This window comes from Lepus europaeus, chromosome 6 (assembly GCF_033115175.1).
Source record: "Lepus europaeus isolate LE1 chromosome 6, mLepTim1.pri, whole genome shotgun sequence".
NCBI classification, from domain to species: Eukaryota; Metazoa; Chordata; class Mammalia; order Lagomorpha; family Leporidae; genus Lepus; species Lepus europaeus.
In genome coordinates this window covers 12,550,502-12,564,957 of record NC_084832.1, presented here as the reverse complement: position 1 = coordinate 12,564,957, position 14,456 = coordinate 12,550,502, and the positions used below count along the sequence as shown (strand labels likewise).

General features: G+C 41.8%; 1 protein-coding gene across 1 annotated transcript in view; it reads left to right on the top strand.

Moving 5' to 3' along the window:
• Positions 1-14,456, top strand: part of PCCA (propionyl-CoA carboxylase subunit alpha) — a 433,859-nt gene that overhangs the window by 155,077 nt on the left and 264,326 nt on the right. Inside the window, exons 10-12 of the mRNA XM_062193969.1 lie at positions 288-390; positions 1,535-1,629; positions 8,581-8,731. Coding sequence (XP_062049953.1) covers positions 288-390; positions 1,535-1,629; positions 8,581-8,731 — 349 coding nt within the window. The remainder of the gene's footprint in view (positions 1-287; positions 391-1,534; positions 1,630-8,580; positions 8,732-14,456) is intronic.

Below are 14,456 nucleotides of genomic sequence, written 5' to 3'. Positions count from 1 at the left end.
TAATTATTTGTATATGCTCTATATGGTTGCTGAGAATTCTCGTATTATCAGTTAGTAAAGTAACTCCTGTTTTAACAGAAGATACAGAATCAGGGAAGTTAAATGAGTCACCCAAGGTCACAGAGCCAGGGAGTGGAAGAGTTGCAGTTAAAACAAAGTTAATTAATGTGTTTGGACATTGAGTGAGTTTTGTGTTTTGTTCAGAAGTAACTTACACATTTAATTGGTTTTGTTTTCTCTACAATCAGTGATGTTTTGCTAGTCTTGTCTTCCTTTTTCTCTTCCAGAGACGGCTTTAGATTTTCATCTCAGGAAGCTGCTTCTAGTTTTGGTGATGATCGACTACTAATAGAAAAATTTATTGATAACCCTCGTCATATAGAAATCCAGGTTGGTACATCTTAAAATGCTTTCTAATTTTTATTAATTTGAAACAATATAATTTAATCCCACTGGAGACACCTCCTCTGTTTCTTTTAGAATAATTGTGAATTATTATAAAAGTATTATTTTTTGAGTTTTTTAGAAGCCATATAAAATATTAAGTTGACATAATCGGTTATTTATTCTGCATGAAGGAACAGAATGACTTGCCTGGAGAGAATGGATAGCTGTTTGGAGCTAAAATTAGTGCCTAATCTTTTGGCTTCTAAAACAGTTGTTATTTGTGTGAACCTAATATATGTATTCAGAAATATGCATCTACTTCTTAATCCTGAAAATACATCTGTTCCTAAATACATCTGTTCTTAAAATTCAAAATTCTAGGGAAAAACAAAAACTAAGAAGCTTAAATTTTAGACTTTCCAGCTTTAACTGATAAAGATACATTATTAAATTTGAATTTCAGATTACCAATGATTTTTTGAAACATATTTCACTAAAAATTGTTTATTTGAAATTCTTTAACTGGATATCTTGTATTTTTACTAAAAAAGTGTTCATTGTTTATTTGAAATTGAAATTTAGGTATCTTACATCTTATCTGGTAATCCCAGTTCATTTCCCTTTTTTATAAATGGGAAAGTTCATGATGTGTTATATATTAACGCTAGACCTTTGACCCACTTCCTACAATAAAAATAGACATCTATATGGAAGTCATAGACTACATGTGGACTAAATGCATGAAATGTTTGCTGATTACTAAACATCTAATAACATCAACACCAAGCAGGTGTCTAAAATAATGCTGTGGCGGTGGCTGTCCTGTGCACCATTAATGACTGTAATGTGCGTCCCCTTTACTGACACTCGTTGTCCTCATACAGCTGCGTAATTGGTTCTGTTTTACCCATTGCATTTGAAATGTAACTGGAGAATGTTTTATCTTTTTGATAAAAATGTTATGTTGAGTTTATGGATTATAAATACAAAGTTTTTTGTCTATTAACATCACTCTAAAGAATGAGAGGCACTATGTTCTCTCAGGTTTGAGAGTTAGAAACCAAGAGAGGTGTTGCCTGAGGAAAGTGTTAATTGTGCACATGGTGGGTGTGGCTCTGTGTTTTTCCTAGTGGTATTGCTCTTACAGGTTTTAGGTGATAAACATGGGAACGCTTTGTGGCTGAATGAGAGAGAGTGCTCAATTCAGAGGAGAAACCAGAAGGTGGTGGAAGAAGCCCCAAGGTAAGAGTCTCTCCCAGCAAGCATTATAAAACAGACTGCTTTTAGGCTTTGTCTGTATTTTCATTTTCTTGGATACAGTCATTTTAATGTTCCTCTAGATGACGTTAATGCGTGTGTTTGTAGTTAAGGCTTTGTCCCTTGATCCTTCTCAGTATATTAGATTGGTGTATTAAAGTGAGTTCAGGAAAGAGAAGTGGGTTTTCATTAGAGGAGAAAGTTGGGTAGACAACCAAATGTGATTTCTGTAGGCTTCTGCGTGTAGAATCTGCTGGTGTTTTGTAGAATTTCTGGGGTGGATGTATTTTAGGCCCTCCTGTTGGTGAAGGTTTCATAAAGCAGATTCTGAATTTATCTTCCCATGAAAAGACTTCTTGGATATGGTTCTTGGAAATTACTTGGTTTATCAGAACCACTGTGGGTGCTTCTTCAGGCCACCTTTACTGTGTTTGAGGGAAAGTTTTGTGAAGTCTCATTTCTGATTTGATGCTAGGTTGATATTTTTATATTTTCTGACATTCTCTTTGTTCCTGGAAATTCCCAGTTGAGTGTATGTGGTTGTTTTGAATCACCAGATACCAGAAAATATAGCCAATATAGCTGTTGTCAGCACAGCCAGCATACCTTGATATAATGTGTGTATGGCTTCTAAAATGAAGAAGTGTAAGTATGAGTGAACTTTTAATCACAGGGTAATGCTAAAAATTAAGCTGTTTTGGTTCTATTGAATTTGTTTAAGGTTTATTTATACAGAGAGAGAGGAAGAGAGAGAGAGAGAGAGAGAGATATATCGATTTTCCATCTTCTGGTTCACTCCCCAAATGGCCAGAGTGGCTGGAGCTGAGCCCTGCCAAAGCCAGGAGCCAGGAGCTTCTTCCAGGTCTCCCACATGGGTGGAGGGGCCCAAGCACTTGGGCCATCCTCTGCTTCTTTCCCAGCATATTAGCAAGGAGTTGGATCGAAAGCAGAACTGCTGGGACTCAAACTGATGCCCATATGGGATGCTGGCATCTCAGGCGGCGGCTTCATCAGCTATGCCACAACACTAGACCCTATTGAATTGTTTTTTTAAAATGTGGTTTGATGTATCAGTTTGACAACAAGATCCCCAAATCCTTTGATGCTTGTCTCATTGATTTGTCAGGAGAAGAATCTATATATCCTTTCGCCTTGAATTTGTGCTTTATTCTTGACCAATAGAAAACATACAAGTTTCTGGCTCAGGCCACATGAAACTGGCAGCTTCCACTTCCTGTTTCTTAGGATGCCATCATGTTGCAAAAAACTGCTCCCTGTAGACTGTATGGCATGTGGCCCTGTTTTTCATGGCCTAGGACCAGGATAGAGGAAGGAAGGAAAATGAAAAAGCTAAGGGAGATGTTCTCCGTGGGTCTTTAGGAAGGAACCTGGGAGCTGCTAGTGCTGATTACTTGGCACTGACCTGAAGGTCAGTACTTAGCTGGGAAGCTTGGAAATGCCTTGTTTTCCAGAGCAGCCATGTGCTCAGCTGGAATCCTAGTAGACGAGAAAGGTTGTTGGCAGGGCTGCAATGGTCTCTGGCTTAGTCTCTTGCTACTTTTTTCCTTGCCTACTTTATTATTTCTATTTCAGTTAATTGTCTCATTTTATTGAAAACTTACCTGTCTTAGCTGAGATAAAAATCTTTCACAGACTGGGTACAAAAATCATGATCTTTGTTTGTTCTGTTTAGAATTGTAAGTTTTTCATAGGAACATCTCATCTATTAATATAGAAAACAAAAGAGGAAAAACCAAACAGTGTGAATCAAAATGAAAACACTAGGACTGATTTTATTTTTAAGATTTTATTTATTTATTTGAGAGGTAGAGTTACAGACAGAGGGGCAGAGAGAAAGGTCTTCCTTCCGTTGGTTGACTCCCAAATGGCCACAACAGCCGGAGCTGCGCTGATCCGAAGCCAGGAGCCAGGAGCTTCCTTAAGGTCTTGCCACGCAGGTGCAGGGGCCAAGCACTTGAGCCATCTTCTACTGCTTTCCCAGGCCATAGCAGAGAGCTGGATTGGAAGAGGAGCAGCCGGGACTAGAACCGGTGCCCATATGGGATGCCGGCGATGCAGGTGGAGGATTAACCTGCGCCACGGTGCTGGCCCCAGGACTGACTGTTAATGTTGAGTTGATATGTATATGTATACTGTAAAGATGTAAAATAAATGGAGTATATAAATCCCGCTTACTATAGTAAGAATCTGAAACTGTGCTTTAGGGTAAATGGGAAGTTTGGGTTTTTGATAAAGGTTAAGTCAGGATGAGACAAGGTTTTTAGTCAGTTGCAGTGAGAATCTCCAGTAGTATGCTGTTAATTTTTAGTAGGATTTCCTTATTTTGTTTGCATTAGCTTTGTCATGCATTTATTGGTGAAATAGGTTAATGCAGTAAGATTCACATCACCCGAACGGGGCCATAGGAGGCACATTTAGCACTGGAAGTATTTTTGTCCCATACCCTCACTCCACTGGATATTTACCTTGAGTCTGTTCAAGGCTCTGGAGCCAACTAGAACTGTATATGGAATAGAAATAAAATACACATATTAAGACAACAAGGAATTACATGTGGCTTAGCAAAGAATGTGAGGAATCAGGAGCATGACAAGTCCTAGAGCAAAAACTCAGCGAAAGGACATTACAGAGGAAAAGCATCTGTAAGATACAGATGGAGCCTTTGGACTGTATGGGAAGATGTCAGCTGTTTGTAGATATTTAAATGAGATAATCAGGGAAATCTGAATATTGACAGGATAGTAAATGCTGACTAGCTATTAATTAAGGAGTCCCTATTAATTTTTTAAATGTGGTTGTGTTACAAAAGAGTACTTACTGGAACAGATATGAGAGGTTTTTTTATTTTTATTTTTATTTTTATTTTTTTTATTTTTATGACAGGCAGAGTGGACAGTGAGAGAGAGAGAGAGACAGAGAGAAAGGTCTTCCTTTGCCGTTGGTTCACCCTCCAATGGCCGCCGCGGTAGCGCGCTGCGGCCGGCGCACCGCACTGATCCGATGGCAGGAGCCAGGTGCTTCTCCTGGTCTCCCATGGGGTGCAGGGCCCAAGCACTTGGGCCATCCTCCACTGCACTCCCTGGCCACAGCAGAGAGCTGGCCTGGAAGAGGGGCAACCGGGACAGGATCGGTGCCCCGACCGGGACTAGAACCCGGTGTGCCGGCACCGCAAGGCGGAGGATTAGCCTAGTGAGCCGCGGCGCCGGCCCAGATATGAGAGTTTTTACAGTTGAAAATGCTTCATTTGGGATTTGCTTTAGAATTAAAAAAGCTAGTTGGCCAGGAGTTATATGTTAATAATCAGTGAAAATACAGAATTGGTTTGATGGTGGTGGTTTTCAGGGTTTGTTGAAAACATCTTAGCCTTACACGTTTGCTGGAAGATGACTTTGATATTTAAAATGGAAGTTTTAGGATTTATGAGGTGTGCAGTCACTTCTTGTTATTGGAGGAAGTTCTGTTCTGTAAAAGGCATCGTGAATACTGAGTGAGCAACTTCAGCCTGTTGCTTCTAGGGGAAACAGAGTGTTTTCTGTGAGCCTCTGCCCCTAACATTTTCATCAGCTGTTTAGAATATAACCTTGTTTATGTGTGTTTCTTTTGATAGGCCCCTTCTTTAATATCTATTCTGCGCTCTTTAACATTGTACTCAGTCCTGGCCAACAGGACCATAACTCATGCCCAAGCAAAGCTTTTATCATGCAATTTTTCTCTGTTAAAACTCATACCATTTTGAGGCTTGGAAAAACCAGCTAGAGCCTCAGTTCATTGCTTGGGGGCGGTGTGAAACCACATGCATAAAAGTAAAAACCAAAGCAAACCCAAAAATGGTACTAGATATACCTTAAAAAGTACCCTCGTTCAGTCTGAGCACTGAGACAAGAAGGCAGAGTGAGTGCTTTGCTCTGTCTGAGTGTTAACAGTGTCAGTGATTTTGTCTCTCAGTGTATATACATGAATGTCCATAGGTGCCACAGCATTGATTTCGGTTCTAAGTAAATTTGAGCAGGTAGGCAAATTTGCAAATATGGTATCCATGAATGATGAGAATTGAGTTTTGTTTTCCTGTTGAAAGCTTGACTATAATATGTCATGGTAAAGATCTTTTCTGTTCATGTCTACTAGGAGTTCTGTGTGGTTCCTGTGCTTGAATGTCCCTTTGTTCTCCAAATCCGGAGAGTTTTCTGATGTTATTTCACTGAATAGCCTTTCTAATCCATTCTCTCTTTCCACACCTTCAGGAACTCCTAAGACCCATATATTAGGTCATTTGATAGTATCCCATAAATCTCAAATACTGTTTTCAGTTTTTCTAATTTTTTTCCTATTTATTTTTGTCTGACTGAAAAATTTCTAAAGATATGTCTTCTAGCTCAGATACTATCTTCTATCTTATCAAATTCGTTGTTCAGCCTTTCTACTATATTTTTTATTTGACATGTTGAATTCTTCATTTCTAATATTTCAGATTGATTTCTCCTCAATATCTGTTTCTCTTAACAAAATTTTTTACTCATGTCATGTATGGATTTATTTAACTCACAGATTTGTCTTTCATTCTTTTGAGTAATCTTATGATCATTCTTTTTAATTCCTTTTCAGGCATTTTATCAATCTCTTCATCTTCACATTCTAATATTGAAGTGTTGTTGTGTTCCTTTGATGGAGTCCTATTGTCTTCCTTGCTTATGTTTCTTGCATTCCTATGTTTACTTTTATGCATTTGTGGAACTACTTGTTGCTCTTTTTCCTTGTATGGCTTTTATCTTTGAAATATACCTCTGTGGCTTAGTGGAGTGTCTACTCCTTCAGAAGATACCCAGATGCATGTCCTGGGTGGGGCCTGGGAGCTCGAGTCAGTGCTTGGGAGGGGTTCAAGAGTCCAGGGTAACACCTGTGGTCTCCTCTGTTGTCAGCAGGGGGAGGTTATGATCACTGTGTGATCACTGCCTCACCTCCTCTCTACCAAGGTGGTCAGTGCCTGGGGTGAGCCCACAGAGGCTGTATACGCCATGCCTGCAGGATCATGAACCACACAAACAATCTGTGTGGTCCTAAGTGTGAGTACAGAACTCTGCAGTGACCCATCCCAGGCACTCAGGGAACGCTCAGCCTCTGAAACCAGACAAAGGGTTTTCCCAGAGACCTAGCTACACCCCATGCCCTATGGTGCAGTCACAGAATTCCCACAGTCATTGCTGCAGGGCTCCCACAATACAAGGAGCAGGGGATCCACTCTCAGTCCTGTGATCCTGCTCCATCCACCAAGAGCCCAGATGTTCCCAGACCCTGCTGCCTGTTGGTGTTCCACCTTGGAAGTTTGAGTATGGTTGCCTGTGATAGAGTTAGGGCAGAGGATCAAAACTCAAGGCTTACGTGGGCGCCCTGCCCCTGCCCGCCCTCCATGCCAGACTCAAAGTCGAGACTGTGGATTTACCCTTAGATAAAATCCCCTACTTGTTCACACGTGAGCTGTGGCTGCCTGCACGTGCCTTATCAGCGTGGTGCCTCCTTCCTGATTGTCACTGGGAGCCCTTGTTGGGTAAGGACAGCAGGCAGTGTGCCCTCCCTTCAGTGTTCAGATGGGCACCCTGCCCCCTGCTGGCGCTCCAGGCTGGTCTCTAGTCAGTGTGGTCCTCAAGGTTCCCCCTGAGGCAACAGCAGCAGTGACACAGGTTGCTATGGACTCCTTTCGCTTCTAAGATGGCCTCTCCTCCTGAGGGACAAGTATGGTGCTCTGTGGGAGTAGGGGAGGGGGAGGAAGCAAGGCAGCTTCCCTGTTCCAAGCCTGGCAGTCGCTCAGACTCCAGTCAGCTCCCCAGGCTGAAGTCAAAGTCCGTGGGTGGTGGGGGTGGGTGCTGGGCAGTGTCACTGTGTTCCTAAATATGTGTATTTGAAAACATGAAACTTGTGTAACTTGAATAAAATTTAAAAAAAAAGGGGGGCTGGCGCCGTGGCTCACTTGGTTAATCCTCTGTCTGCGGCGCTGGTACCCCGGGTTCTAGTCCCAAGTGGGGCGCTGGATTCTGTCCCGGTTGTTCCTCTTCCAGTCCAGCTCTCTGCTGTGGCCCGGGAGGGCAGTGGAGGATGGCCCAAGTACTTGGGCCCTGCACCCGCATGGGAGACCAGGAGGAAGCACCTGGCTCTTGGCTTCGGATCGGCACAGCGTGCCAGCCGTAGCAGCCATTTGGGGGGTGAACCAACGGAAGAAAGACCTTTCTCTCTGTATCTCTCTCTCTGTCTATAACTCTACTTGTCAAATAAATAAATAAAAAAAAAAGTCAGTGGATGACTGTGGAATTCCCTCTCAGCTAAGACTGAGTGGCAGGGCACGCAGCAATTTCTTTACCTTAATGTGGTAAGATGGTGGCAGGCGGCTGGCAGCTGCAATGGTGTCTTTGTCTTCCTTCCTCTTGTGCCTCACGGAGTCTTCCTTGTTTTTCCCCTTCTTTGCTGAAAATGTCCATCAGTCAGACCCCTGGAAACGTGGTCCTTCCTTTGGTCTTTTCATATCCCAGAGCAGCTGATGTTAGTGTGGCTGCACCCTGTTCAACCATCTTGGAAATCTACTGCCTTTATGTTAATTTCTAAAAACTTAGTTTTCTCCCAGTTTTAGCTTGAAGCAGTTTTGAATATATGTGTAAAATGTTACTAGTGAAAGAGCAGTCAAAAAACATTTTATAATTAGATTAAAATTGCAATGTAATGTGAAAAGTTCTGATACCAGTTTTATAAAACCTAAAGTTGATTGCCTTAAACATGTTATGCTTAATGCAAAAAGCACATATGATAAAATGTATATAATGCATATGATACTATGAACTCTCAATATGGGTGATACAGATCTGAATAAAATTTGAGAAAATTTTGATAAAATGTACATAAAAGATAACTTGATATTTGTTTAAAATGTAGCATTTTTTTGGACCCCGAGACTCGAAGAGCCATGGGAGAACAAGCTGTAGCTCTTGCCAAAGCAGTGAAGTATTCCTCTGCTGGCACGGTGGAGTTCCTGGTAGACTCAGAGAAGAATTTTTACTTCCTGGAAATGAATACAAGACTCCAGGTAACCGAAACTGGTGTTTCTTCTTCTCTGGGCCTCTGCCCTTTATTCTTCCTCACCTGTTCCTGTCTGTTTTATGAAAGTTAAAAATCTTGAATTGCTAAGTAAAGGTCTAGTTTTTGTGTTTGTGCTGAGATACATGTTAGGAATAACACATATGTGACCCCTTACTTTCAGGAGCAATGTCTAGCCCTTCGGCTTCGTTAGTGTTAATGCTTCGTGTTGGAAATGCCACTTTGTTTTTTTCTTGAACCTTTTGGGATGAACAGTATTTGTCAGGATTCATGTGGTAAGAGAAACTACACTAAATATTGGAAGTAGAAAGGGATTAAATGCTTGCAAAATCTTTGGAAGGGGTGGAGGACGGCAGGCTATCTAGAGAAATGACTCCTAAGATTGTTCCGCACAGTTAGCCTTCCAGAAGAACTGCTAGCCCTGCCAGTTAGGAGTTGAGAAATCAGGTGGCTGCCCTGGAATTGTTGGCTTCAGGAACACATCCTGTTTCCAGAGAAGATTTCAGGAGGCTATTGATGCTCTAACTGCTGGGTTACTTTCCTCTTTCTTTCCATTTATTTAAATTGTGCACTATACCCATATAGAAAAGTACATAGAACACATATGTAGAATTGAAGAAATAATTATTAGGCAAGACTTTGTGTAAACATCATCTGGGTCTAGAAGTAACAAAAATGCTAAGACATATGGTTATTTTTTCCTTTTTTTTAAAAAAGATTTATATTAACAGGATCTTATTTGATATTTTCTTTTATTCCTGGCTTCTTTTCTCAACATTATATTTGTGAGATTGATCCACATTTTTTCATGTAACTCACTATTTATTCAGTTTCTTATATTTAGTTTTATTAAATTTGTATTCATTTGCTAGGGCAGCCATAACAAATGATCATAAACTGGGTGGCTTCAGAAATTTATTCTTTTTTTATTTTTTAAAAATATTTTATTTATTTATTTGAGAGATAGCATTACAGACACAGAGAGGGAAGGACAGAGAAAAAGGTCTTCCATTTGCTGGTTCACTTCCCAAATGGCCACAAAAGCCTGGGCTGAACTGATCCAAAGCCAGGAGCCAGAAGCCTCTTCCAGGTCTCCCATGTGGGTGCAGGGGTCCAACCACTTGGGCCACCTTCCACTATTTTCCCAGGCACATTAGCATGGAGCTAGATCGAAAAAGGAGTAGCTGGGACACAAATCAGCCCTCGTATGGGATGCTGGCGCCACATGTGGAGGCTTAGCTTACTATGCTACAGAGCCGGCCCTCAAAAATTTATTCTTTCACATTTCAGGAGTTGGTTGCTTCCTGGGGCTCAGAGAAAGAATAGGTTCAAGTGTATGCCTAGCTTCTGGGGGTTGCTGACAGTCCATAGTGTTCATAGGCCTGTGGAAGCATTTCTCTAGTCTCTGCCTCAGTGGTAACATGGCCTTCTCTTTGTGTATGTTTGTGTCTAAAGTTTGCTTCTTCTGTATGGATACCAGTTGTATTAGACTGAGGACCCACCTTGCTCCAGTATTACCTCCTTGTAACTTAACTACACCTGCCAAGATCCTATTTCCAAATATAATCACATTCATAGGTTCTGGATAAACATTAAGTTTGGGGTGTGGGGGGGTGGAAGCTATTCTATCCAGTGCACAGTTCAAAAGGTAATTTGTGTCTGTAGTGACAGCTTGTAGGTAAGTGGTTGCCTAGGGCTGGGGAGAAGCAGGAGGACTGGAGACAGCTAATGGTAGAGACTGAGGTAGATCAGACTTAGGCCTGAAAATTAGATCTACTTTTCCTGCATTGGACTTTGGATGGGATGGGGAGGAGAGGTTGAGTGACTTCAGGCAGAAGCCGAGCAAGACTTAAGGGTTTCTGAGGCCATGGTTAACTTTGCTGCACCGCTGGGTTGCCTGAGAGCATTTCTCAGTTCTTAATCCATCCTTAGCTTCAGGATTTCCCCCTGGTCCTGCACTTTGACAGAGGGCCTGCCTTTGTGCTCCTGTCTCTTTGCCAGAGGTAGACTCCCCTTGTTGGCCTGCCGGTGACTGTAGGAAGGAGTTTTCTGTTCTTAATAGGTCTTGGTCTTGGTCCTTGTGCCCTTGAATCTTTGCCTCTTTCCCTGGTTAGCTTGTAGGTTGTCCATCTTCATTGCTTCTCAGTCTGTCTGCACTCAGACATTTTTGATGTGTTTCTGGGGCTGGTCTTGTGGCATAGGGCGCTGATTAAAGTCCTGGCTGCTCCACTTCTGATCCAGCTCTCTGCTATGGCCTGGGAAAGCAGTAGAAGATGGCCCAAGTGCTTAGGCTGCTGCATCCATGTGGTTGACTGGGAAGAAGTTCTTGGCTTCAGATCAGCTAAACTCCAGCCGTTGTAGCCTTTTAGGGAGTGAACCAGCGGATGGAAGACCTTTCTATCTGTCTGTGCCTCTCTGTGTCTGTAGCTCTACCTCTCAAATAAATAAATAATTTTTTTTAAAAAAAGTGTGTAATTCTTTTAGCCGTTGATAATCTTTGCTTTGTACCTGAACCATTTATTTGTTCTATAGAAATAGTAAACTCTCATATATTTAATTTTGCAATAATTTTTATGCTTTTGACCTTACCTCTGTAGTTCTTTTCCTTTCCCCCACCCCTTTTCTTGCTTTTATAATATGTATCATTTAATTTTATTTCTATACCTGTTTGGGAATTAAAATACCTCTCATGCTTTGATAGAACCTACACATTACAACGTATGACAAATCTTTTAAAAGTTCTTAGAAAAATGGATATTAAAAAAGCTTGAGCACTAAAATGAAGATGTTTTTAAGTTCCATTTTCCATGAACTTTTGAAGTCCCCTCAGGCATCCCTATTGCTGTCTAATATACCAGTTATTATTTTTTTCTTGTTCAACCAGACTATACTAACACTTCAAAACATTTTAATTCCATTTATCATCCCCTGCGTTATATGGAATTGTTCTCTGTAGGCCATTTCTCTTGTTATTTTTAAAAAATAGTCACCATTTATCCTGTTATACTCACATATTTACTCTTTTCTCTTAATTTATTTCTAGAAATTTCTCTTAGGTGTTTGCTTATGGCAAAATTTTTTTTTGTTAACAGTCAATAGCTTTATTTTGCCTTTACTCATGAAAGATATCTTTCAACATATTTTAAAACAATTTGTTTATTTATTTATTTGAAAGGCAGTGTGACAAAGAGATAGAAAAAGAGCAACAGACAAGACAGATAGAACAGAGAGATCTTTCATCCACTGGTTCACTCCCCACATGGCTGCAGTGGCTAGATCTGGCTGATCCATGCTGGTCTCTTGTGTGGCTGGCACAGGCCCAAGCCCTCTGGTCGTCCTCTGCTGCCTTCGCAGACTCATTAGCTGGGAATGATTGGAAGCAAAATGGTCAGGATTTGAACTAGCGCTCTTAATATGGGATGCTGATGTTGCAAGCATCAGTTTAACTTACTGTGCCACAATGCTGACTCCTTTTCAACATTTTTTGAAAATTTTTTTATCACTTTTTAAAAAAAGATTATTTATTTGAAAAGCAGAGTTACAGAGAGGCAGAGGCTGAGAGAGAGAAATGTCTTCCATCTGCTTGTTCATTCCCCAGATGGCTGCAACAGCTGGAGCTGCAGTGATCAGAAGCCAGGAGCTTCTCCAGGTCTTCCATGTGGGTGCAGGGGCCCCAGCACTTGGACCATCTTCTACTGCTTTCCCAGGCCGTAGCAGAGAGCTGGGTTGGAAGTGGGGCAGCCGGGACTCAACAGGCGCCCATATGAGGTGCTGGCACTGCAGGCCAGCACCTGTTTACATTGTAGCACCATTTCGACATGAGTGTAATCAGCAAAGTTCTAATCTCTAAGTTGTATGTCAGAAGTTAAAAAGATTTCTGTTTTGTAATTGCACAGTGAATAGCTGTCGAATATTGTGTTGAGTCTCATGTACTATGGCAGAAATGATGCATCTAGATGCATTTTATTTTATTTTATTTATTTTTGACAGGCAGAGTGGATAGTGAGAGAGAGAGAGACAGAGAGAAAGGTCTTCCTTTTTGCCATTGGTTCACCCTCCAATGGCCGCTGTGGCCGGCGCATCGTGCTGACTCGATGCTAGGAGCCAGGTGCTTCTCCTGGTCTCCCATGGGGTGCAGGGCCCAAGCACTTGGGCCATCTTCCACTGCACTCCTGGGCCATAGCAGAGAGCTGGCCTGGAAGAGGGGCAACCCGGATAGAATCCGGCGCCGCAACCGGGACTAGAACCCAGTGTGCCGGCGCCTCAGGTGGAGGATTAGCCTGTTAAGCCACGGCGCCGGCCTTCTAGATGCATTTTAATATCGGTATCATATTTGTAGCATTTGAGTAGATAATAACCTAGTACTTCCTTTAAAATCATCTTTTTTGCGTGGCTTTTTTTTTTTTTTTTTGGAGATTTGTCTTACTCTTGTTATCCTTAGACTTTATTTTTGACTGGACTCAGATTTAGAAGTAGGTGCTGTTAGAGAATACAGCCTACATCTCTGGGCATTCTGTCCCTGGCTTTTCTCTTTGACCCCCTCAGTCTCTGGCCAGAAGGTGAGCATATTCTTCAGTCTCTTGCTTATCTTCTTACTCCACTGCTTCTTCAGGGCAGCATGCAGCATTGGTGTTGCAGGACACATGGAGTGAAGAGACGCTGTACCTTGGGTTCTTTGGTCCTAGGGTTCTTACCTTCTTTGTTTAAGGGCTTTCTTGGAACATACTGGTGTGTCATCTTCCTTACATAGACGGCAAAGTGTGTGAAATCTACTGATTCTTTGAAGACCCAGGCGACAAGGCTGTGGCATCATCAGTCAACCCAGAAATACCTTCCTCTCTTTTTTTTTTTTTTTACAATAACCAAGTTGAGAACACTCAAAGTGGCATCAGCAGCGTGGTCCTGAATAGATCTGTGCTTGCTTTCTCCAGTCTTCCTAGGTCTGTAGCAGGAATGCTCCTTAACTCTGCAGTAGGCTCACGGCCGTGGATCAAGGCTCCTTGCTTCACAGGAAAACTTGGTCATTCTCACTCCTGGTTCGGACCACTTACTCTTCCATTCTTCACCCAGAGCGTCGGCAGCAGCTTCTGCAGCCATATGCTTCTCATAAGGAAGTGTGAAGTTTCCGTTCATCATCCACATCAATGAGTTTCTGGCAGCCAGGTGCTGGGAAGGAGACATTCAGCTTCATTTTGAAGCAGCTGATCGCCTCCTAGGTGCTACAGGAAAGGGCTTGTCATCTGTTCTTGTGACTGCCTTTAGAAGTGACAGAATTTTACCTTTTGGAGATTAATTAGATTTTGCTTAAGACTATGTCTTCATAACTAAGTATATCTAATTAGATAATTAGCTGAGAAGTCATGTTTTTGACCTGATATATCTTGATGAGAATAGCTTGAAGTATGATTCTGAAGGCAGTTTGAATTAAACATTTGTCTTTTATTTGTTTATTTAAGATTTATTTTATTTATTTGAAAGAGTTAGAGGTAGAGACAGAGAAAGAGAAAGAGAAAGGTCTTTCATCCACTGGTTCAGTCCCTAAATGGCCACAACAGCCAGAGCTAACCTGATCTGGAGCCAGGAGCCAGGAGCCAGGAGCCAGGAGCTTCCTTTGGGTCTCCCAAGTGGGTGCAGGGGCCCAAGAACTTGAGCCATCCTCTGCTGCTTTCCCAGGCCAGAGCAGAGAGCTGATAGTAAGTGGAGCAAATGGGACT